This window comes from Microtus ochrogaster, chromosome 18, assembly GCF_000317375.1.
Source record: "Microtus ochrogaster isolate Prairie Vole_2 chromosome 18, MicOch1.0, whole genome shotgun sequence".
In the NCBI taxonomy this organism is placed as follows: Eukaryota; Metazoa; Chordata; class Mammalia; order Rodentia; family Cricetidae; genus Microtus; species Microtus ochrogaster.
The window spans coordinates 27,392,655-27,416,530 of NC_022020.1; the positions used below are offsets into that span (position 1 = coordinate 27,392,655).

Genomic DNA, 23,876 nt, shown 5'->3' on the forward strand with positions numbered 1-23,876 from the left:
GGAGTATTGGGTGGGCTGAGACGAAGAGCAGTTCTTATTCGGGAATTTTCCTGCTTGGCACACCTAGGCTCTTCGGTTCCCTAGATTAGCAGACGTCTCATTTCAGGCTCCGATTAGGGCAGCACCGGGTGGGTCAGTTTCGGGTGGCAGGGGCGCACCCATCACAGAATGCTGCACGGGGCTCTGGTTCTGCAACCAGCACTGAGCGGGAGGGGGCGGGGCTTGCTCTGCGGACCTAGTGCTAGCGTGAGCTCCGCCCCCATGCTCAGACCCCGCCTTCAGAAAGATATGATTGGACTAGAACCGCGGAAGGGCAGGGCGTCCTCGAGCGGCCCTGGGGGTCGGGCAGAGGCAAGCACGCTGATTGGCCCTGCAGTGGATTAGGTCATTGCTAGCAGGTTCGGGCGGCCCGGACGCCGGCGGGTCGGCTGAGGCTTCTGTGAGAAGGCGCTCGAGCCTGCTGAGCAGCGAGCCGCAGAGGAGGCGGGGAGGCGGTGGCCGCGCTCGTTTGCTTCCCGGCGCCGCCGAGGGTCCGCCAGCCGCGCCTCCATCCCGCGTGCCGCTCGGTGGCTCCGTGCAGGAGCGCCCGCCGTCCGGCTGAGTCCCGGCTGAGGTCCAGAGTCTCCGGCTCCCTCTGACCCCGCGCGCGGGGCGAGCAGGCGCCACACCTGTGGATTGGCCGTCGTCGCGGGTGTCCGCTGAGCAGCGCGCGAGGCGCGTCCCCTCGGCTCGGCTCCACGGGCAGAATGGGGCTCCCGGCGCTGGAGTTCAGCGACTGCTGCCTCGACAGCCCGCACTTCCGAGAGACGCTCAAGTCACACGAAGCAGAGCTGGACAAGACCAACAAATTCATCAAGGAGCTCATCAAGGACGGGAAGTCGCTCATTAGCGCTCTCAAGAGTGAGTGTCCGGAGCCACGCTGGAGGGCTCGGGGCTGCGGCACTTGGCTCTGGGTTGCCCGCGCGCAGCCCGCTTTCACCCCCCCCCCCCCGGGCGCTGAGTGACGGGTGTCGATGCTCGCCTCGGGCGAGAAGGACGTGAGAAAAGAGCGAGTCAGTTGCCTTGGAGGCGTCTGGCCACCCAGTCCTCGGCATTCGGGGACAGCCGGGAGGTGGTCAGTCGGGGTGGCACTGTGGACAGGGTGGGTGTGTGCGACACAGGTGTTTTTGGCCTGAGGCCAGAGCGCCCAGCCTGCGGCAGCCTGCTAACAAACCCATCGCTTCGACGCTTCCACGGGTCGGTGTCTTTAGGGGGCGAGTTGCTCACCCTGGGTGCCTAGCCGGTTGCCCCGGCTTGGGAATGGAACATACCGAGGGGGCGCTGCCCATCCCTGGGAAGAGGAGGGTGGCGACTGCTTTGAGCTCTGCACTAGCCCTGCATGCAGCTCCAGCCTGGTCCGGACTGCCGGGTTCTCTGCGTTGGAGTGATTGGTTAGCTATATTCCTGGGAGCATTGACAGTCATCCCTAGACATAGCAATGCGGTGTACGTGTGCGGGTTTTGATTCTTGTGCTTAGCAGAAGGTGACAGGGGTGGGAGTATAGAACCAGAGTGTTCCTTTACTCTAAACTGTGGGCGAAGGTTTAAAAATAGAACGAACACATCCGTCTTTCTCCTTCTCCCGCTCCCTTGCTCTCCCCCACCCCCACCCCCGCCCCTTCGGCTATCCTTGAAAATTCAAAAGGCTGAGAGGGGACATCCTCAGCCTTCGCGCAGAAAAGAGAAGTTTAAGCTCATCTTAAAGGTCCCTGAGATTCTGGGAAGCCATTTAAATTTTTTACCCTCTTTTTGTACAAGGTGTCTATGTGTATTAAAATTTTAATGCCACCTAACTTTTGCAGAGCAAGGCTAGAGTTTCTCTTTATGGTCAAATCCAAGCATTCTAGGGTTGAGCACCTTGCAGGGCGAGAAGGATACCTTTTCATTGGGTTCATTTTAAAAATAGTTCAGGCCTTTTCGTTTTGATACTCAGGAAGTGGAGGCGGATAGTGGAATTGTCTTGACTCTTTACTTTTCCTGTCTCTGTGATGGGTTCCTAATAGACGCTATCTTTCTGCTAAGAATGGTTGCCTCACTAGAGTTGGTTCCTAGCTGTGAGAATGATCCCCAGAATGGTTCTTTAAAGAAAAGCTTAAGGGCCAAGATGCCATTTAGTAAGCCTGTTGCTTTGAAAATGGAAGTGCGAGAGGATGGAATGTCAGGGCAAGTGCCAGTCTTCTGGGGGTGAAATAAAAGCGCCAGGCTGACATCAGGAGGCTTGCCAGGGCAGAGTCTCTACAGGAGGCTGTGACTTACCTGAGTGGGAGGAACAGCTTCTTCTGTCAAAGACCAGGGCCTGCCTTGTTTCAGGGAACAAGTGCCCTCTAGTTTGAAGTAAATTTGGGGTCCATTTAGAAGTTGGGTCTGGAAATTTTGCTTGACCCTTATTCTTGCTTGCTTGCTTTCTTGGAAACAGGGTTTCCTTGTACTCCAGACTTGCCTGGAGCTTATCATCGCCCTGCCTCAGCCTCCCAAGAGTGGTGTGATTAAAGGCATGCTCCATACCATCATGGCAGACCTTAGGCTAGCTTAAGCTGATCCTCTGCTTCACTCAGCAAACATCGCAAATGCCTCCTGTTTCCTGGGCATTGCATTGGATACCAGGATGTAGTAGTGATATTTGGCTGCTCCTATGACTACAGAGGCACAAAATTCTGTGGCAGCCACGGCTTGTTTGTGTGCTAATCTCATGTATCTCTCTTGATTTTGCTAATGAGAACACAGGCTTAGGGAATCACTAACCCTGAGGTTTTGAAGCTGCATGGTCTGAGATTGAAATATAATTCTGACCAGTGTAGAACTCTCAGTCTGTTTTATCCTTCTTGCCCAGTAGGGAGCCTGCAGGACCAAGCCTGCTAGAATTTGGACTTGCATTTTATCTGAGCCTTGACTCTGAGGAAGGTGTGTTGGGTGACTGGCAATTTGTTTTTTACTATTTCCGAGGACAGTAAGCATCTTTGCAATGTTGGGATGGATTGGCTCTGTGACTTGGGTCAAAGACTTCTTCATTTTAAGATTGTGCCTCTCTGCTTCAGCAGAGAGTGTGACTGATGTGTCACACGGCTTTAGGCCTTGTGTTATCGTGAGGTGCCTGATGCTGTGTGTACCATATTAGTTCCTGTACAGTAATTTTCCTCAATCAGATCACCACTGTTAATGAAAAGCCAGTGTTTGTTCAGTACAGCTTAACAATAGATACATAGTTATGTCTGCTTATAAAGTTAGCACTAGTTTTGTTTTATAACTAGTACTTCTACAGATCTCTGGCTTCAGATTTGCTTTATCTATACATATAATCAGAGGTAATAAAAATGGCCTCCAGGGGTTGGCAGAGTTTATCTACATCATTTTAATGTTATTTCTACTTTGTAAACGATGACAACAAGCAGCCGAGAAGTCAGAGACCTGTCCAAGGTAAGTTCAGGGTACTCAAATACAAGTTGTCAAATTCCAAAGACCTTACACTTACCCCACTTAATAAAGCAACATTGCTGTCATCTAGGTTAGCCTAAACTAGAGCCTCTCTCATGTTTCTTTTGAATCTGCTTGAGAATCTGCCAAAATCCACATAAAACGACACCTTAAAAACAAACCCCTTGAACTCTATCTGGTTTCTCCATCCCTGGTATGCACACAGAATGTAAGTGACAAAGCATGTCCGGACACACATAGACAAGGAAGAAAGACAGACACAAACCTTACTATTTAGAGAGTTCTCATTTGGTGTGCAGTTTTGTCAGTTCGTAGTCGTTGCTGATGGTGATTTGTTCTGACCTTTTGAGCAGTACTCAGTCACCCAGGACCCCTGCTTCTCATTGGCAGACCAATTTTGTGTGTTTAGGTCTTGTTTCCCTTTTCATTCTGTAGAAGTGATAGAGGATGGGTGAGCTTTGGAGTTTCCTGGGTTCAAATCTTGACCCAATGCTTATTGATTATTTGGCCTTACTACGTCTGAGCTCCTCCTTTGTAAATAGAACTAGTCACACCGACCTCTCATAGCCCAAAAGACACAACAAAATAAAACCACCACCTCCAACGGCAACACTTGGAACATGGCCCTTGGCACCTCTCAGTGAATTTCACCAGTACTGCAGTATGCCAGCATTCAAGGTTGTCAGGACTTGGTGCTTCTGAAAGCAAAAGGGGCAGAGGTGCATGTTGCCAGCTCTTGGGGACTCCAATAGTGTCTGTTAGTCACTGATGGACACAATCCTAGAATTCTGGTAATAGTGTTCGTGTCAAATGTGGTTATGTGAACCACAAGAGGGGTGGTGGGGCGTGACATAGTTGAAAAGGAAGAACATATGTTAGTCTCCCAATGTCTCTTGTCCCTGTCCTATCGAGACAGGGTTTCTCTGTTGCTTTGGAGCCTGTCCTGCAACCAGCTCTTGTAGACTAGGCTGGTCTCGAACTCACAGAAACCCGACTGCCTCTGTCACCCGAGTGCTGGGATTAAAGGTGTGCACCACCACCGCCTGGCCTGTCTTTCTTGTTTTTATGAACTTACTGTTAGGTGAGGTTTTCATCTCAGACAAAGAGGCTGCCTGCCTCCCTGTCTGTATAACAAGTTTGCTGAAGGCAATGGTATTTTAGTTAAGGTTTCTATTGCTGAGATACCCCATGACCAAAAAGCAAGTTGGGGTTGAAAGGGTTTATTTGGCTTACACTTCATTACTTTTCTATTTATCACTGAGGGAAGACAAGGACAGGAACTCAAGCAGGGCAGGATCCTGGAGGCAAGGGCTGATGCAGAGGCCTTGGAGGAGTGCTGCTTACTGCTTGCTTAGCCTACTTTATAGAACTAAGGATCACCAGCCCAGGGATAGCACCACCCACCATGGGCTGGGCCCTCCCCCATTGATCACTAAATGAAAAAATGCCTTACAGCTGGATCTCAAGGATGCATTTCCTCAGCTACTTCCTCTGATGACTCTAGCTTGTGTCAAGTTGACACACAAAACCACCCGCTACAAATGGTCTTCATGTGTGACTCTTGTGGACTTGATGGCAAACCTAATGTGGTTTCATAGCCACGAAAAGCTGTCAGTCTGAGGGTTTTGAGCTTTGTTCCACGTGTTGACAATCAATTTCTGGATTTGTTGCTGGGGAATACCCCTCTGAACTTGACTTCTGCTTTCTGAGATAGAGTCCTTATTCTGACAAACTAAATGGGTGGGGCAGAAATGCAGTTTTTCAGACAGTGGTGTCACTGAGATGTAGTTCACCTTATCTTAGATAGCTTGCTCGTTAAGAACATCTAATTCCACGGTGTAGTATGTTCACATTTGTGCAGCCATCATCAGCAGTCAGAGAACACATTTGTCATCTCCAATAGAACTTGCATTTACTACCATTCATCTGCCTGCTCTTCCCTCCAACCCCTGCAGCCCTGCCAGCCACTGTGCTTTCTGTCTCCGTAGATTTGCCTAGTCTGGACGTTAGAAATACAACCGCAGTCATTCAGGTGGCCATAATCACCTTTAGGTGGTGACCTAGTTCATGAACTGAATTTCAGATGGGGAAATGTTGAGTCAATAAGCCATTCATTCTTGGCAAGATGGGGATTTAAATGGAGGTGAGGGCACACTGATTTATTTCCCAGGGTCTGGAAAGTTTGGTCTGGTGTTTTCTGTCCATGGGGAGGGGTATGGATTCTACCAAGTTTTATGGGTGCGGAGGGAATAACTAGAGCAAAACCAAGAATCCGGCCCCTCCAGTCTAGTTAGGTTGGGTATGTAATTGTGAATAAAGCCTTACTTCAGATTGCCCTTTACTGGAATGATAACATTTTGACTAAATGAAATGAAAGCTTTTATGTTCTATTAGCTGATTCTATGCTTTTTATGGACTTTCTTTTAGAAAGGGATGATGTGTCCTTTTCATTGCATTCCCAGATGTTACTTATCTTGAGATCTCTGTTCTTTCATTTCCCTCATATTCTCGAGGTGATTTTTAACACAAATAGCGCATTAAAAAAAGCCAGCGTCTTTCATTTTATTGAGCACTTAGTAAGTGCCTGCTCCTATGCCAAGGGCCCCCATATTGTGCCATGCTAACACCATTCTGCTACAGTTCTGTAAGACAGATATAGTTGTCCCTCTGTGTCTGGTGTGGGGGGTTGGTTCTAAGATCCATCTTGGATACCCAAATCCTCAGATGCTCAAATCTCTCTTCTGCTGTTGACATGTGACTTACACATAGCCTCCTGAATACTTTAGGCAGCTCAAGGTTGCTGCTAATACATAACATAATGTGAATGCTAGGGAGATAACAATACATACTGCATTGTTTTTTTTGTTTTTTTTTTTTTGGTTTTTCGAGACAGGGTTTCTCTGTAGCTTTGGAGCCTGTCCTGGAACTAGCTCTGCTAGACCAGGCTGGCCTCGAACTCACAGAGATCCGCCTGCCTCTGCCTCCCGAGTGCTGGGATTACAGGCGTGCGCCACCACCGCCCGGCTCATACTGCATTGTTTATGCAGTGATGACAGAAAAATGTTTGCACGTGTTGAGCACAGATACAGGTTCCCCCTCCCCACCCCCAAATATTTTCATACTGGTTGGTGGAAACATAGGATCCAGACCTGTAGATATGGTGGGCCTGCTACTGCCCCGTTTCTGCATTTCTGGGCTAACTTTTTAAAATTGACCTGGCTGGGAAGTTGTTGGCGATGGTCTGCTGGCCCTCCTCTAAACTTTACCCTTGAGTACATTCAATAACAATGCCAGTAGTGAAGATGCAGACTTCTTCTAGAAGGGGAAACATGCAGCAGGTGCTAGGCTAATTGAGAAGATCGAGTAGTGCTTTGTAGATTTCCAGCCCTGAGTAGCCAAGGCTAGCTGGTATTCTGTATTGTACTCTGAACTTTTATCTCCTTCATAGGGTGGAAGGGTAGAATAGGAGGGCGGATTTTCTGTCTTGTCTTTGTAAAGCATTGCTTTCTCTCTGGGAGCTACCAAGTGATTATCAGTGATTCATTCTTAATTGGGTAATAGAGCACTGAAAAGGGAGGCCAAAAACCTGTTCTTGGTCTGAATTGTTAAAGTGAGTGATTTGTCTTCTTTATTCATTAAAACAACAGTAAAATAATTACAAGTGTGTGTACTTTAAAACTAGTCACCTTTCCCACTTCTTTAGCATTTAATGCAGGTGTTTTCCCCCCATGGTCTCTCTCTCTCTCTCTCTCTCTCTCTCTCTCTCTCTCTCTCTCTCTCTCTCTCTCTCTTTCTCGTGTGCGTGCGTGTGTATGTAGTGCATAGCATATCATGTGTCCTATCAACTCTCTGACTTATTTGGGGTTTTTTGTCTACCAGAGTTCACAATTTTGTCTAGGCTGGCTGAGTAGTCAGCCCCCCAGATCCTCCTGTCTCTGCCCTCTACTGCTCTGAGTTTCTGGGTTCACATATGGCCACACTGGCTTTTGATGTGGGTGCCAGGGGTCTGAACTCAGGTCCTCATGATTGTGCAGCAAGAGCTCTTACCTGCTGAGCCCTCTCCCTCCTCCCCAAGAACAAGCTGTTCTTGCATGACATAAACTCTCAGAAGATGTCCAATGCCAGATTGATTGGCTGAGCGGTAATTATGTTGCTCACAAAAAACCTTAATGGACCAAGTAAATATGGAGTCAGGTAGCAAAAAAATTGTTCCCAATTCCTTTGATTTATTTAAGCAACTTGTGAAGAAAAGGAAAAAAATGACTTTCCTAATTATTTGTAAATGGTGGTAATTTGTAATACTGACATTTGGAGTATTACTCATACAAATATAAACAACAGCTAATTAAATCCAAACATGATTTTTTTTTTAGTTTTTATATAACACTGACTCTAAAAACATCTTTGCATGCTTCTCTATTCACAGTGCATTAAACAAATTGCATGTGATCGCTAATCTAACTCTGCTTGTGACTTAGAACCATCTTCCCACTGTTAAAGAATAGACTTCGCTCTTTAGATTTGCTTGGGGTTTAAGAACGTTTGGGTAGAATATAAACAAGACTCTCATTATATCGTAGAATGTCTGTTCCTTCTGGTTTCTCCGTTTTTTCTTTTAAGCATCTTTCAAAATCCTGGCATGTCAGTTACTGCCGATTAACCAATGTTGACTTTATTTTAGCTCATCGGTCCTGGAGGTTGAAGCTAGGGCTTTGCACACGTGAGTACACACCCTTACCCTTGGTCCCTGGTAGGATATTATTAGTGAAAGTTTCCTGGTGGTGCACAGTTGATGGGCATTGGCAGCGTACTCTTTATTATATCATTACAGTTTCACTGTCTTAAAAACCCTCTATGTTCTATCATATCTTCTTTTTCTTCAACTTCTGCCACCTTTTTCATTTTCTTCTTTCGCCTCTTCAGACTGTCAGATAGCTAGCACCAGTCTGTAGCCTTTTTAGATTGCCTTGTGTCACTTAGTAGTGTGCAATTCAGGTTCCTCCATGTCTTGGTAACTATTGGGTCTCATTGCTGAGTACCAAAATTTGTTTTTTCTCTTACCTGTTGAAGGACATCTTGATTGCTTTCAAGTCTGGACAATTATGAAGGAAGCCAGCATAACTATTTTGTTCGTAGACATGAATTTTCAGTTCATTTGCGTAAAGATCATGTGATTGTTGGATCGTGTGATAAGAGTATGTATTGTTTCGTAAGAAATAACCAACCTGTCTTTCAAAGTGGCTGCAGCGTTTTGCATTCCCTCCGGCACAGAGTGAGCGGTCCTGTTGCTCTGTAGGTATGCGGTGGTGTTTTTGTTTGGACCACATAATAGGTGGAGGAATTCATGTTCACTTCCATTTTCCCCTCCAATTTTCTGGTGACATATTCCACTGAGAGTTTTTTTTTTTGTTTTTTTGTTTTGGAAGCAGCAAATCTTTATTCACACCGCCTTCTGAGAGAGCCCAACCCTGTCAACACCTCTCATGGATTTCGAGCATCCCAAACAACTAGACAATGAAGTTCTATTGTTTAGGGCGCTCAACCAGTGCTACTTTGACAGAGAACTCTTAACAAATGAACAAAGACAGTATTACCAGGTGAGCATCTCTAAGTGAAGCTGAATAGAGGGTCTGGTCCAAGTTCCTACTGCCTGCAATTTGACGTGATGCAAATAAAAATGTCCAAGTCAAAACTAATAAATACCTATTTCTATGTTTTTCTAGAATTAGTATCTTAGTAATGCAAATTTTATTTGCTAATGAGCATGATTACCTTCTGTTCCACTGTCATGGGTTTTTTTAAATTGCTCTGACTAGGATAGAATACCTTCTTGGAATATTGTCGATTCCAGAATTCTATGTCTCCTTTTCCAGGGACCAAAAGTTTAAACTGGACTGGAGATATGGCTCCCACTGAGAGTTTTTTATATGTTTATTTACCATTTGTGTACCTTCTTTGGTGGGATGGCTGTTCGATTTTTCTTTTGCTCATTTTTCAAAACAGGCTTTTAAAATTATTGTGGTAAAAAGTACATGGCATAAAATTTACTGATGTAGCAGCTTTTAAATAATTTCGTATACTTTAGTGGGGTTGGGTTCGTTCACAGTGTGTGTACTGTCTGTGCTGTCTAGTTCCAGAGATTTCCCAGCATTCCAAGCTGAGATAGTCCAAATAACATAATGACTCCACTCCCATCACACCCTACACCCTGACAATCTTTGTTTGTTTGATGTCCTAGGCATTTCTAGAGTCATACAACAGTTAGCATTTATATCTGGCTTATTTTATGTAGTATGATGTTTTCAGGGTTCATTTGTGTTAGACCAGATAGTAGAGTTAGATTTCTTTTTATGGCCGAGTGTCTTATTGTTAAATTTTAATTATTAGCAACCTCCACTAAGAAGCACGGTTCCTTCTCCTGTGAAATCAGGGAAATGAGTTTTCCTCTCCTTTTTTTTTTTTTTTTTTTTTTGCTTTCCCTACAGAATGACCAGGAACACTTGCATTTGACATGCTAATTTGTCAAGTGTCTCCAAGAACATTCCATCATGTTTCTATGTATCCCTTTCAGAGCGGCCATTTGTTTCAGGTCAGCGCGCTTTGGGGGGCGTGGGTATTTTTTTTTTTTTTTAAAGCTCCACTGTTAATAATTTACTTGACATAGAATTCAGCTGTTTTAAGTGGCTTGAGGAACAATGACCAGAATCCAGCTGATGAAAATTGCTACCCCGAAAGCTTCTTCATGTTTGTTTGCAGGTGTCTTCCATTTTGAAGCTGTACACAGCCACCAAGTCCCTTTCCCTGTGTCTAGAGTGGTCGTTCTGAGAATTGGAGCTAAGTAGAGTTATAGGTTACAAGGTCTTTATGTTCAGGCTCTTTCACTTAGTGTGTTGGTTTGAGGATCTTCTGTGTCTGAGATGAGTTTCGGTCTTTAGCTTTTTTGAATGATGCTGCCAAGAATGCTTATATACATGCCTTTATGTTTTCACCTCAAGTCTTGTGTCTTGCTGAGTAAAATTGCTGAGTTATATGGAAAACATAAAGTTTGATTTAAACTCAGGTTTAAAGGAAACAGTTTAACTTTTAAAAGGCCGTCAGGTCGTTTTCCACAGGAGAAGATTCCCATTACACATCATCAGTGTGTGAGCCTCACCAACACTTCCTGTGGTCTCTTTTTGATGCTAGCACACTACTGGAGTAATATATCTCACTCGGTGATAATTTGGATTTTACTCATGACTAATGATGTTGAGCATCTGTGCATGCATTTCTCGGCTATTGGCGTTCCTTATTTGTTGAAATGTGTATTCTCACATATACTATGCTCTGTTTCGTCCCATAAAACTTTTGATTATGAAGTGAACAGTAATTCATTTTATCCATTTGTCTTCTTTGGGGACTTCCATTTGCAACAGTTTCACTTGTATTTCAGGACCCGTGGGTTTAGGAGATTGGTATTTTAGGGGGCAGTGATTCAGCCCTCTGCTCTAAGTAGGTCAATCAGCATCTCTGCTGGTGGATCTCACAGGTAGGCATTCTCGTCTTTAGACAATGACCCAAACCCCTAGAGCTGACAGAATTAGAAGATTGTTATGACAACAGAGCTGTTGGAGAAAGCAACTCCTGAAGGAGATTGTATTATCCTGTCAAGGCCATGGCATTCCCGAAAATTACCCAAAGGAGGGATGCCATTATAACCTTATAGTCAAAGTGATTATTTTAGATTTATACTAATAATTGGATGTTTCTAATTTTGAAAATCACAACTTAGTACATTTCAACTGATTATCTATCCATCCATCCATCTATCTAATCTATCTATCTTTCTATATATTTTGCCAGTAAAAAAACCTTCATGCACAAATTGAGAGATTGTATTCTGCTCTTGCCATGGATTTTAAAGCCTTGGACTCTGCTAAGGACTTTGTAGAGAGTTAACAGCTGCAGAAGTCAAGGGAAAGGGTCCCCAGTGAGGCCATCTGTGACTGGAGCATAGCAGTGGGAAATGAATTTGGGAGTCTGCAGCCTAGGTCATACATCTCCCTAGCACTGGAAAAGACTTGGGGACTCATCCTCATTGTCATGGATGGCCATGGGCGGTTATTATATAATCCGATTTGTGCTTTAAAAGGATTATGTAGATCAGGTATGGTGGTGCATGCCTTTAACCTAAACACTTAGGAGGTAGAGGTAGGCAGGAGGATAAAAAGTTCCAAGTCATTTTTAGGTGTACAGTGAGTTCAAGGCCAGCAGGGTTATGGGAGACAAGATAGTGGGACAAGATGGGACAAGGAGCCAATTAGGGAGCTGTTGGGATAGAAATTAGAGCCATGGCACCTTGGACCAGGACGGTAACATCACGTGCTTTGTAAGTAGAGCTGGCATAATTTGTTGCTTAATTGAATGTGGACTGCCAGAGAGAAAAAGAGAAATCAGGGATGACTTAAGATGTTTTTGACCTGAGTTATGTGAATGATGCTGTTTTCTGAAATCAGGAACATTTCAGTAAGATTAGGTTTGGAGAGAAGATTAGTAGTGTGAGTGAATGGCCTAGTTCAGAGGCAAATATAGATGACACTGGTATATACTCACGCCAGAGGAGTATACAGAGTAAAGGCTTCCTCCCTCTCTCTTCCTCCTCTTTCTTCCCCTTCCCCTCCCTCTCTTTCTCCTTCCCCCACTTCTCTTTTTCCTTCTCACTCTCAGTTCTGAGGTCACACTCAGGGTTTCAGATGGTGGGCTAGGTGCCCTACCTTTGACTTAGACTCACAACCTCAGAATTCCTTTCATTCATTCATTTGGAATGCTCCTTCTCACATCCATTTTCTGTGTATTGTCTCTTAAAAATGGGATTTTACTATATAAATTTTTGTTGTACTTTTCCTATTACTTTGTTATCTTACTTTTGCTAGGTCAGTACATGTATACCCTGCATTCCTTTTGATTATTTAAGAGGGTTTAATTATTGGATTATCTCAGGGTTTTAGCTAGAGAAAGTGCCCGAGTAATCATTCCCATGTCAGCTTTTGTGTGTATGGATCCCAACATTTGAAAGATTCTGGGTCTGTTTAGGACTCCAGTTTCTATAGGTTTTGTAACAGCCATTATTTAGGTCCTTTATTTCCCTGTAGCTAATTGGTTTGGTGCTTGTGAATATGTGCTAGATTATGTTTCTGAAGCTTAACTTTTTTAGTTTAATTGGAAAAATTCTAAATAGGCTGCCCTTTGTGGCCTGGATACTGATTCTGAAAGAATGAGGTCCCCCTCCCCACCATGTGTGTGCAATGGTAGGGTGGGAAATCCAGGCATCCTTACTAGTCTTGGGCTTGTCTATATCTTTTCTGAGATGCAGGTCCTTCTAAGTACAATGGGAAAGGAGCCTTACTTTGTCCATATTGAAAAGACTTCCAAACTCAAACTGGGGGGCCCAGCAGGAAAACATACTTGTTAGGATGAGGACAAATAGCATTAGTAGCTAGAGAGATTTTTTATAAATCAGTCACTAGGGTTTCCACATTCTGTAGAAACCCAGAGTGGAGGAAGAGAGGAAACAGTAAGGAAAACAGCTTGGCAGTGGGGGCCAGAAGCTGTCACAGCGTGTTTATGTCTGGCTCGTTTCACCTTGGTTGGAAGGCACAGAATGCTGCAGAGTGTGAGTTTGGAGACTGGGCAATTGCCTACTATATTTAGAAAGTGGAGATTCCTGGGGTTGGGTGGGGTGTTCATGTGCATGTATGTGTGTTTTCTTTGCCAGATGGACAAAGGTTTGGGGCTTGAGAATTCTGGATCAAACCTTATTAGCTAGCTAGCTAGCTCCTCCGGGCCAACTCAGTAGCCGCGCTTCGACTCCTGCTGCTGCCACACAGGAAAAGCCAAAATAAACTCTGTTTTGTATGGTTTGTAAAGATACCACAGGTAGGTTTCAATGCTCATTTGTTCTTGCTATCATACTGACTTTTATGTTTACAGCAGGCTCGTTGGAACTCTTTGAAAAGATGAACTGGCATATCCCGGTGGCTGTAGCACTGGCACACCCTGTGGCTTTAGCTAGATTTCCAGGCAGCCAAGTTGAACTTTGGCTGTGTTTTTATGTCAAGGTCACTGTTGAGCAGATAGGGCCCAAATTGCAACAGACTTCTGGCTGTGTATCTCATTGTTACACTTGTGGGTCAGCTGTGGACAGAGGAAAATAAAACTAAAGCGACTTTTGTTCATGTCTGTTTCCTTGTCAGAGCTGATCTAAATAGTTAACACCTATAAATGGCACAGATCAAAAGACAAAAGGACTTCGAGTAGTCCTCCAACCCCTGTGTCTCCATCCCCAATTCCACTGAAAGCATTTTGCTAGTGTCTTGGATATTTTTTTAATGAAATTTATAAATGTGTCAGCAAATGTATATGTATTCATTTGTACACTTATATACACTTATGCATTTAGAAGGATCCCATATGTATTTTTTTGTGTCTAATTGTGATGTATGTTACATGTTCTGCATTTGTGCATGCATCCATCAAATGGATGAAGCACAGATTTTTCTAACCATTCCCCCATTACACAATTAGATTATTTCCAGTTGGGCTGTAGGTATAACTCAGTTGGTAGAGTGCTTGCCTAGCATGCATGAAACCCTGAGTTTGATCCTCAGTTATGCATAAAACTGTACGTCATGACATTTGTCTGTCTATGATCACAGTATTGAGAGGGTAAAGGTAGGATGATCAGAAGTTCAAAATTATTTCTAGCTATTTAGAGAGTCCTGACTAACCCCTGGACTACCTGAAACTTTGTCTATATCTGTCTATCTCTGTATACATGCACACAGGCATGTATATATAAACACATACATATACATGTGTATGTAAACACATGGCACATACATACACATGTATAGAAATAAGTATAATAATACATATGTATATAAACATACTTATATATATATACTTATGTTTATATACAGATGTATATAAACACACATGCACACACATACACATGCATTTAAAGATGTTCATGTACACATACACATATATGCATACACATGTATGCTGTGAGGTACATACCTCTGGCATGGGAAACAGAAGTAATCAGATCTGTAGGATGAGTTCCTACTGTGGAATTGCTCAGCTAAAAGCACTATGTGTATTTTCTACCGTGATAGATACTCTCAGGGAATTAGTCCAAGAAATTCAGAGTGAGCTGCGTTTCCTGAGCCTTGATTTTGAGAGTAGAAAAGCAGTTTCTTTACTATGTAGAGTAGCGTCTATGTAACAAAAAAACCTGGAGTCTTTCTTCATTTCCTTCTCCCTGGTTTGTATATTAAAAGCTATAGTGAAAATTATCCCACAGAATGTGACATAGGACAAGTCACTCAAATACAAGGCCTGGTCTTACGTTCTGGAGTGGAGTTGTTGCGCTTTCACCTGGTGTAGTTCGTCTTCTATTCAGCAGGGTTGCAGGTGCCAAATCTGCAAAACTTGGTGATTGGAGGTAGTGACTTTGAGCTAGTGGGCGTGTCTTACCTAGTAGCTGTGAGCACTAGAATTTCTGGCGGGCAGGAGAGGGGATGTTTTGTGGACCATCTCCCCATGGTGGCTTATCCTGCAGAGCTTAGCATGTCTTTCTGATGGAGGACAGGATCCTGCCACTTGTGCTTTCTGGTCTATGCTCTGGTACTGGGGACAGCTCCTGTTGGCGTAGAGGTTTCATTGGTGGGTCTTATGGACCAGACACTTGTCCCTCTCCTGATTGCTCAGCTTCTAGAAGGGAAGCAGGGGACTCAGAAGCAGCCCATGACCCTATGGGTGAGGAGTGCTGGCAGTTTGGAAGGATCCTAGGGGAGGGAATCTCTGTTTCCTTTGGGAAAGGCTAATGGAAGCTTCTCAGGTCCATAGGGGCCCGTGTTACTTATCTGCCATTTGTAGGTCACCTCCGCTAATTATGCCTCACCTTCACCCTTATTTATTAACTTTGAGAAAGTCTGCTCAAAATTGCAATTATGTTAGAAGTCACAGGTTTGATGAGTTTAGCCACTTTGTGTTCTAAAAAGAATCACTGAAGCATAATCATTAAATTAGAAAGTACTATCCTGGTGTTTGTGGTACACTCCTTCAATCCTAGCACGTGGGAGGCAGAGGCAGACAGATCTCTGAGTTCAAGGTCAACTTGGTCTATAGAATGGGTTCCAGAACAGCCAGACCTCCACAGAGAAATCCTGTCTCAAAAAACCAAAAAAAGCACTTGTTATTATATTACTTAAAATAACCTCATATTTCATCAGTAATATAAGATTCACTGTATGCTTAACACTGCCCTAAGGTAGAAGCATTGGAGAGAATGGACATGTTTCACGTGGTGCCTGGCAAGAAAGGTAGAGACACAATGGGCTTCACAGATAAGAATGTGGTTGTCCTGAGTGGGGGGCTCTGTGCCAAGGAGTACAGAAAGAGTGACAGGAAGTGTGCTCTTGCAGAAATCTTCTTGACTTAGGGGAATCACTGCTTAAACATTCAGAGTTATGGAGTAGCATAGAGAGGTCTACGGAAGTTTTCAGAGGAATTGTGCTGATACGAACAAACAGGAGAATGCATACTCAACAGTGTTGGGATTGAGGAGCGATGAGGGCACGGGAGAGGAAGGAACTGGGCTGCCTCCAAAGTACCCATCAGGTCCTAGATGCTGACTGAACTCCACCCCACTCTCGTGGGTTTGCGGTGTGTGATGCAGACACAGCTGAGTGATGCTTGTGTCTGTAGATGTTCTCATGGGCATGCAAGTGGAGTGGGGGTGAGCTCTGGAAGCTTTGGCTTTCCCCAGGTGGTATTTGGGGTCCTGGAGCAAATGAATTCTTAGCGATGAGACCTATGCAGTGGTTCTCAACATTAGATGTCCATTGACACCTGTCACCCTCACCCCAGAGATTTTGATGCAATTTGTCTAGGCTGGGAATTGTAAAACTTCCCCAGGTGATCCTAGTCTTAGGGAGCTAAGACCCTAAGAGAAGAGTGTAGGCTGAAGCTGTGGGCCATATCACTGTGTAGCAGGTGCGTAGAGGAGTTGATGACTCCCTAGTCATCATTTGGACATTTTGGATGAGAATGCTCCCAGAGGCCTTTGGGGTTTGACTTTTGGAGGAGGAACTAAAGAGAGCAGCTTAGGTACAAGGTCATAATTACTACCTATGTAATGGTATTACTAGGAAAAATATAGATGAGAACTGTAGATATTAAGCTTAGTGGCATACGCACATAAGTGAAATATAAATGGAAATGGCTTTTTTTAAATTATCGGATTGTCCTGGCTACAAGGTGATGCTCTACCCAAGCTTGACATGACTGCAGCCATCTTGAGTTGTATCTGCCGTAATTTCCCCAGAGGGTTTTTTGGCATATATTTTTGTTGCTTTTTTTTTTTTTTGACAATTTTTATTTTGAGACAAGGTTTCTCTGTGTAGCTTTGGAACTTGTCCTAGAACTTGCTCTGTAGACCAGGCTGGCCTTGAATTCACAGAGTTCTCCTTCCTCTGCCTGGGATTAAAGGCATATGCTGCCACCGCCCGGCTCTGCACACATTCTTAAAAGAGAGAATGCTGTAAGAGGTTCTCAGACTTTAGGCTTTCGACCAAAGGAGATTCTGATGCCTGAGCTCAGGGGCAGGCCTGGAAATCTGTGTGGCCTATAGCTTTCTCTCTAGTGATTTGCATGTATGTGTGTGCCTGTGTGTGTGGGTGTCAGACCACACAGGAAGTCAAAATAGGCCAGAAGAGATTCTGTGTAAACCTTGTTTGTCCTTAAGTCATCTTTCCCCCTTAATGTGCCCTGCTGAATTGCCCAGCCTTTCCTTGGGCCAGCTCGGATATCTGCAAGGTGTCAGTCAACACTAATGCAGGCCACAGGATGAGGGAGTGTTCCAAGGCTGTAAATGTTTCAGCAATCATGGCATTTCAGCTGGTGTGGCTTCATGCCTGGGATTCAAGTTGTTCATGGGCTCTGCATGGGAGCCTGCTGGGACCCTCCTGAGCACTGGGGATGGGGGTGGGGTGGAGAGCATCTGAGAGGAAACTGTATCTCGGAGCTTTCCCACAGTGAGTCCTCGCTGCCCTTGTCAGGGTTAAAGGCGGCTAGGGTCAGAGTCTGTAATTATGTCACACACTTTTTTTTTCTTTAAAAACATTCAAGAAGCATAGTGAGTTGGCTGAGCTGCTGCAGAGGCATGGCATCTAGGGAGGGGCTGGCTGTTGACCGGAGGATGAGGTATCTCAAACCCAGCCAGAGCTGATCTACCCAACCTGCCACTGCAACACCCCCAGGCCACTCATTTCTGGCAAAGGTTCTTTCCTGTGCTAGTGCCTATCTCTGTTCTGATCTCTGCGGGGCTGGGTAGAAAAGACAACAGCTGCTGCCGGGGAGAGCCCAAGACATTGCCGCGGGGACATCAGTGTTGCTCAGGCTCTGCTGTTTGCTTAGAAAATCTTCATGCTGTTCTCCCAGGGACAGGGGTTCCTGCTTCGGTGTCTGAGTCTTACAGAGATGCCTGACACAGACCTTGCCCTGGGCTGCTTATCCAATAGCTAGCCCATCATCTACATGATTCCTGCTGTGGACGATATGGCTTTTGGGAGATGAAGGCCAGGCAGGCAGTCGGGATGCTCCCTTGGCATCTTCAGGCCACAGCTCTCAGCTGTTTGTCCAGGATTTGCATCTGCCAGCCAGGCTGTGAGGCTGTCTGCTGGCTCTCTGACTAAAGCTGTCTGAGCAGTGTGCAAGGCCAGCGAGTTAGCATGTGGCTAGTCTCCTTAGAGCAGCAGCAACATGGCTCTCTTTGGAAAGAATGCCTTTTTCTTTTTTCCGAAGCCAGCACACTCGTAATAAGTTCCCCGACAGGGACACTGTGCTCTCTTGCATAGGAAATTGGGGTGGAACCGATTGCTTTTGGCCTTACTATTCTCTGGGCAATGACTCCGGCTAGTTTCTCCACTCCTCCACCTCGTTTGTGCAGCATCACTTCATACCATCACAGGGCTTAGGGGTTTGCACTGGAAGCAGCCTGAATTCATGCAGGTGGGTGTTCAGCAGCTACAGAGTACGTAATGCATGCTCATTTTTGCAGGTCTCAGTTCTAAATGTTGGGTTATCTTCCAAAGCCCAAACCCGAGTCTCTTTAAGAAAAAAAAAATGTTAGTTTTTATTTTTGATGGTTATTTGATATGAAAAGCTCCCCAAATGTCAGCTAGAGAAGAAGGCTGAGTCACCTCAGTCAGACTAATGCTGAGTTCTTGGTGTGTGGGGCAGTGTGCTGGGAGGCAGCGATGAGCAGGGACCTTGCTAGTTCTTTAGGATTTAGAAAATGGCTTTATTAGGCTGCAGTTCACACACCACACGGTTCTTTTGTTTATTGCATGAGGTCCTATGGGTTGGCTACACATTCTGAATGTTTCTATAGTCATCTGGGAGGCCATTTTTGTCATCTCTCTCCAGTTCTTAGATATACCTCCCTGACTTTGCCATTTCCCCAGCTACTGGCAGCTTTTTCCTTGGGACTTCTGTGTGCAGCTTGGGAATGCTGTGATGTCACGGTCTAGGTGTAGGGACCTTGCACCATCTTACCTTTGCACCCCGGATGATTTGCTGGTTCTGCAAATCTCACTCACAGTCAACCCTGAGAGTGTCTGGAGGCCTCCAGTTAGCCCTCCTTTCATCCTCCTTCTGCCTGGGTGATGAGTTTGCTTTGCTGAGTAACTTCCTGGCTGGGAGTGGGAAGGAAGAGTTCAAGATCTAGGGTAGCATAATGTGGGAATCAAGAAAGGAACTTTTCAAAGCTTTTATGCTTTGCTTACTTGTGGTGCTGGGAAATGAACCCAGGGGGCCTGTGAACTGTAGGCAAATGAGCTCTGCCCCATCTTGAGGAACTTTTGTCTTCACAGCAGAGGACCTTTCCAGTCATATTCTGATTTAGATAGTCATATTTGGAGGGCACCAGCTTTAAATATTTTGGAAACTGGATAAACAAATGGTTCAATTCATTGATACAGGATGATTGGGAGATGTGTAAGTCTTAGCCTGCGAGCCCTCTTTTCTCACGTAAGACTTTCCATTTGAGAGTAGAGACTGCTTGCTGCCCTCTCTGCCTTGGCTCTTGCCCTCATGCTCGCCCTTCTCTTTGTGTCCTTTCTCCCCACCCCACTTTCTTTCATTGTGACCGCCCTACAGAATGTCTGGCTAAAAGGCCAAAGATGTGAGCCGTTGATATTGTGATGATGAGGAAGACAAAGGCCCTTTTAAAAGGGAACGGCCTAGGCAAACCCCGAAGTCACAATTGTAGTGAAAAGACTGTAGAACCCAGAGGTCTCTGCTGCTAGTCTTCACGACTGTAAACAACACCATCCAGGGCCCCTTTCCTGTTCAAGTTCCTGTGTTATGTTCCAGAGGTGAATAGACCTCTCAGAACCAGGGTGGGTACAGAATGTCCCGCTCCCGCTCCCTGGTTGCCTGCTATGACCAGAGCATTTTGGTTCATATATTTACTTCTCCAGAGGGACTCCGAGACAAGCCTCAATTTCTCTTTTTTTATCACTGGGCTGGAGCAGTGCTGTTAAAATCATCTTGAATCAAGGAGGCCACTACTTATATTACAAGAAATAAAAATGAGGACATAGAATGAGAGCATTATTTGGGTTAGTTGAACAGCTCCAAATATAATTATTTATAATGTCACCTAGGGAACCTAGAAACCTACTTGGGATAAGTCAGGAGACTGGGCACGAGATCTAGCTTTGTGGGTACTGATTTAGAACGTCTAGGAGTGACACACGTTGGACATATGTAGATGGATCCTGGATAAGATGGAAGGCTGCTGGCTCTCTCCCCAGAGCTGCCAGCCTCACAGTTCACAGAGCCATCCATAAAAAAAATAACAGGACACCCCTTCTGCCGCCCCCAGAGGCTTATGTTGCTTCTTTCTCTTCATATGGGTCAGTTGTTAAAAAAGTCAGCCCAAATCAGCATTTTCTCGATTACATAAATACTACATATTCATTAGAGAGAAATTAAAGATGTAGAAAATGTTAGTTATGTTGGTAGTGCCAATTAGAGATAGTTATTTTGGTTTTATCGTCTTTCTATTCAATAGCTCATGACTGTCTCTGTGTATTATTACCACTCGCCAGCTGTGCTGTGTCAAGCCTTCTTGGACTGATGATGCACAACTTTTGTACGGTTAGGTCTTGTGACTCCTTCCTTTTGTGAAAATTGCACAATCCTCAATGCACGCCCTTGTAAATGGGCCACAGGTCTCCTTTGGATAAATTCACACAGGCTGTTCTTACTTTTCTTCTGATCATTTTCCAAACCTTTCTGCCTTTTGCTTCTGGTTAAGCAGAATTTTAGAGGCCAAGAGGTTTTTTTTTTTCAGAGACCCACATGTCAAAAGCATGATGTTAGATTGACTTGAACCATAGCAATGCTAGTAGAGTAGCTACCATCATTTAAGTGCTCACAGTGGGTCAGGCATGCATCTCTCGGGTGTTTTATAAACTTAAAAATGATTTTTTACTGCCAGGATGCAATTCAGAGCTGTGCACATACTGTATAAATGCTGTACCATAGAGCCATGCCCAGCCCAAACTTTATCTGTATTTCACTGAATCTTCATGATAGTCTATGAGGTACATCCATCTATAACCTTTAGAAGATTACTATGGGGGGGGGAGAGAGAGAGAGAGAGAGAGAGAGAGAGAGAGGGAGAGAGAGAGAGAGAGAGAGAGAGAGAGATGGGGTGAAGACTTGAACGTCATCCAGTGCTAGCCCTTTTGTCTTTGAGCAGTCTTTTGCTAACTGCCCAGCTCCTTACGTAGTTTCTTCCTTTAGGAAAATGGGACAGCAGCATTACTTAGGAGCTATGTGCAAAGCACCTGGTATAAAATCATAGCAACTATCTCTGTTCTAATGACTAATTCCTTTTGCCCTTTTATAACATGGAAATAATACAGGGATTTAAAATACTATGTTGGTCCTGTCCTTATGTCCAAGTCTTTGGCCTCCTCACCTTGTACAAAGAATTACCTCTGGGGATTAGACTGGATCTTATGCTCCGACCATATTATACTGAGCTTATTCCAGATGTTTCTGTTTTAAACAGGCCTGGTCATAAAGATTCTATAACATTCCCAAGAGTTCTGAGATGCTGATGTCTCAGAAATCCTAAGTACCTAATACATAGTTTGAGTCCAGTTACAGGACTCACAAGACACACGAAAGGTCTCTGTTGAGTCCTACTCTTGTCTGCTGGCCAGAGAATTTATCATAGGTGCCTGGTACTTACTGCGAAAGGGTGTCCTGCTTTAAAGTGTAATTAGAAGCCCCCTCTGTAATTATAGCCTGCTCCATTTTCCCCACTTCCCCTTCAAATCACTCGCATCCTGCTATTCCCGTCTTTTGTGCCCCACCCCCGCCCCTCCCCCATCATGTTTATAGTTTCCTGGTTTCCGTGGTTACTCCATGTTGTATACTCACGCCTGAAGATTTGGAGTTGGAGTCACATGAACGACAAGGTTCAGCGTCTGGGTTTACCCGCAGCCTTCGTTTGTCTTTACAGCTGAATTATATTCCACGTGGATCGGCACCACGTTTTCGTTATCTGTTTGTCAGCAGAAGGGCATTTAGGTTGTTTCCATTTCCTGCATATTGTGAATCGAGTACAATGAACATGACTGAGCAAGTATCTGTAGAACAGAGACGGATCATTTCTCATTGCTTCTTTCGTTTTGTTCCTTGTATGTCACTTGCTGACCTTTCTGAGCTGGAACTGCATCCCGTGTTCATCTAGTGGCTACCCTTATGGAGACATAGTTTCTGCATGGATTTCTTTGATACACTCTAGTGACTTTCTTTTCAACAAGATTTAATATCAGTTCATTTGGAGAGCTCCCTTTGCTGGAACAAAGTTGAACAGGAGTTGAACAAGGAGAAGATTGTGTTTTTCACACAATTTTTCCTCTTCATTTTTAGGAAAAATTTTGGGTCTTGATAAGCAGGATAGAGGAGTAAGAGCCAGCGTCCCCGCCCCCACCTAGGCTCTGTGTATAAGGAGAAGAAAGGGGCAACGTCACCTCTTTTAATCTGCAGACCCAGTACCCTGTTTAATGACATCTAGGCACTGGAGGCTTACTGACCTACATAGTGTCTCGGGATCTATTACTACAGTACTTCAAAACTGTGTGACACACAGCTCTGTCCCCATTGATTCCTCAGTGCCGGAAATTACTTCCTGACCTAGAACAGCACTGTGGCTGTGCTTTGGAGCTGACCGTGGCTGTAGAATGAATAGCGGTGGAGGATTCCAGAAGTCCTGGGTGTGAAACAAAGGCTGCCCGCTGTCCTGATAGGCGTTTGCCTTCTCTGCTGATGTCTAGTATCCTAGTAAAGAATAAGATTAAAGATCTTTTCTCTGTTTTTCTACCAAACTATTTTTCAAAGCCTTTATCATCTGATTGGGGACCATCTATAGCTGATACTCATCGGAGACATAAAGGTTACAGGAACTTTAGCGAGGGTGGGAATGAAGGAAACATGGAAAATCTGTCTGCTGTGTTCTTCCAGCTCTGTAGGACTAATGGGCCCACCTCTGCCCTGGAGCAGTGGGGTCACGTACAGGGACGTATTGTATGACCTTGAGGTCTGACATTCAGTCTCCTGCTTACTGGGCTGCTCAGGTCCACATTGATTTCTGTGAAACCCTGGAAATAGCAGAAGCAGAAGAATTTGCTCTGAGTCCTTTGCCTTCTGTCTGTTTTCTCTTTCCTAAGAGATTTGAGGGGTAACAGTTGTGGGTGGGCCTAGATGAGGGACACTCATTTAAAACACTTATCTGCTTGTTTCAGTTCTAATCAGATAATGCGCTATTAAATTAGAAGCCCTGACATCTCTGAGAGCTCAGAGTTCCTGGAATCGGTGGAGGGAAGAGCAGCAAATTTCTCTTTGTTCTCAATGGGATGTGTGATATTAACAATCAACAGTGAAGTCCCTGCTGCCGCCACCACCGTCCTGTCAGTGTCTGTAGTACACATTTGTAGATGTGGGGCTTCTATTCTGGCTGCAGCAACCAGATTGCTTAACACTATGAAGGAAGAGGAAAACCAAACAAGAAGCTTAAGCAGAATGCATTTGCTGTGGTGTGTAGCTAGAAAGCCAAGGGCTGTTCCCTTTTTTATTTATTTTTTTTATTTCCCAGGGTCTCATGGCTCTAAAGGGTGTCTTCCGTCCTGGTTTCTCTTTGTCACTCAAGTTCACATTCTTCTGGGCTAGTTTCATTCTCAGACGGCCCCTCCCTCACATTGGCAAGATGACTTATGACCATAAGTTCAGCTTAAAGTCTGAACTTGGATTTTGTTGGCTTGCGCTTGAATTATGTGTTCA

At 44.7% G+C, this 23,876-nt stretch overlaps 1 protein-coding gene across 4 annotated transcripts in view; it reads left to right on the forward strand.

Moving 5' to 3' along the window:
* The first annotated feature begins 497 nt into the window (after positions 1–497).
* Arhgap26 (Rho GTPase activating protein 26) overlaps positions 498–23,876 on the forward strand; it is a 397,026-nt gene continuing 373,647 nt past the window's right edge. For 2 of the 4 annotated variants that reach the window (XM_005356026.3, XM_026783647.1), the window contains exon 1: positions 499–900. In XM_005356026.3, coding sequence (XP_005356083.1) covers positions 747–900 — 154 coding nt within the window. In that variant the 5' untranslated portion in view covers positions 499–746. Of the gene's footprint in view, positions 901–23,876 lie in introns of all 4 variants that reach the window. The other 2 variants (XM_026783646.1, XM_005356027.3) reach the window with 2 other exon arrangements.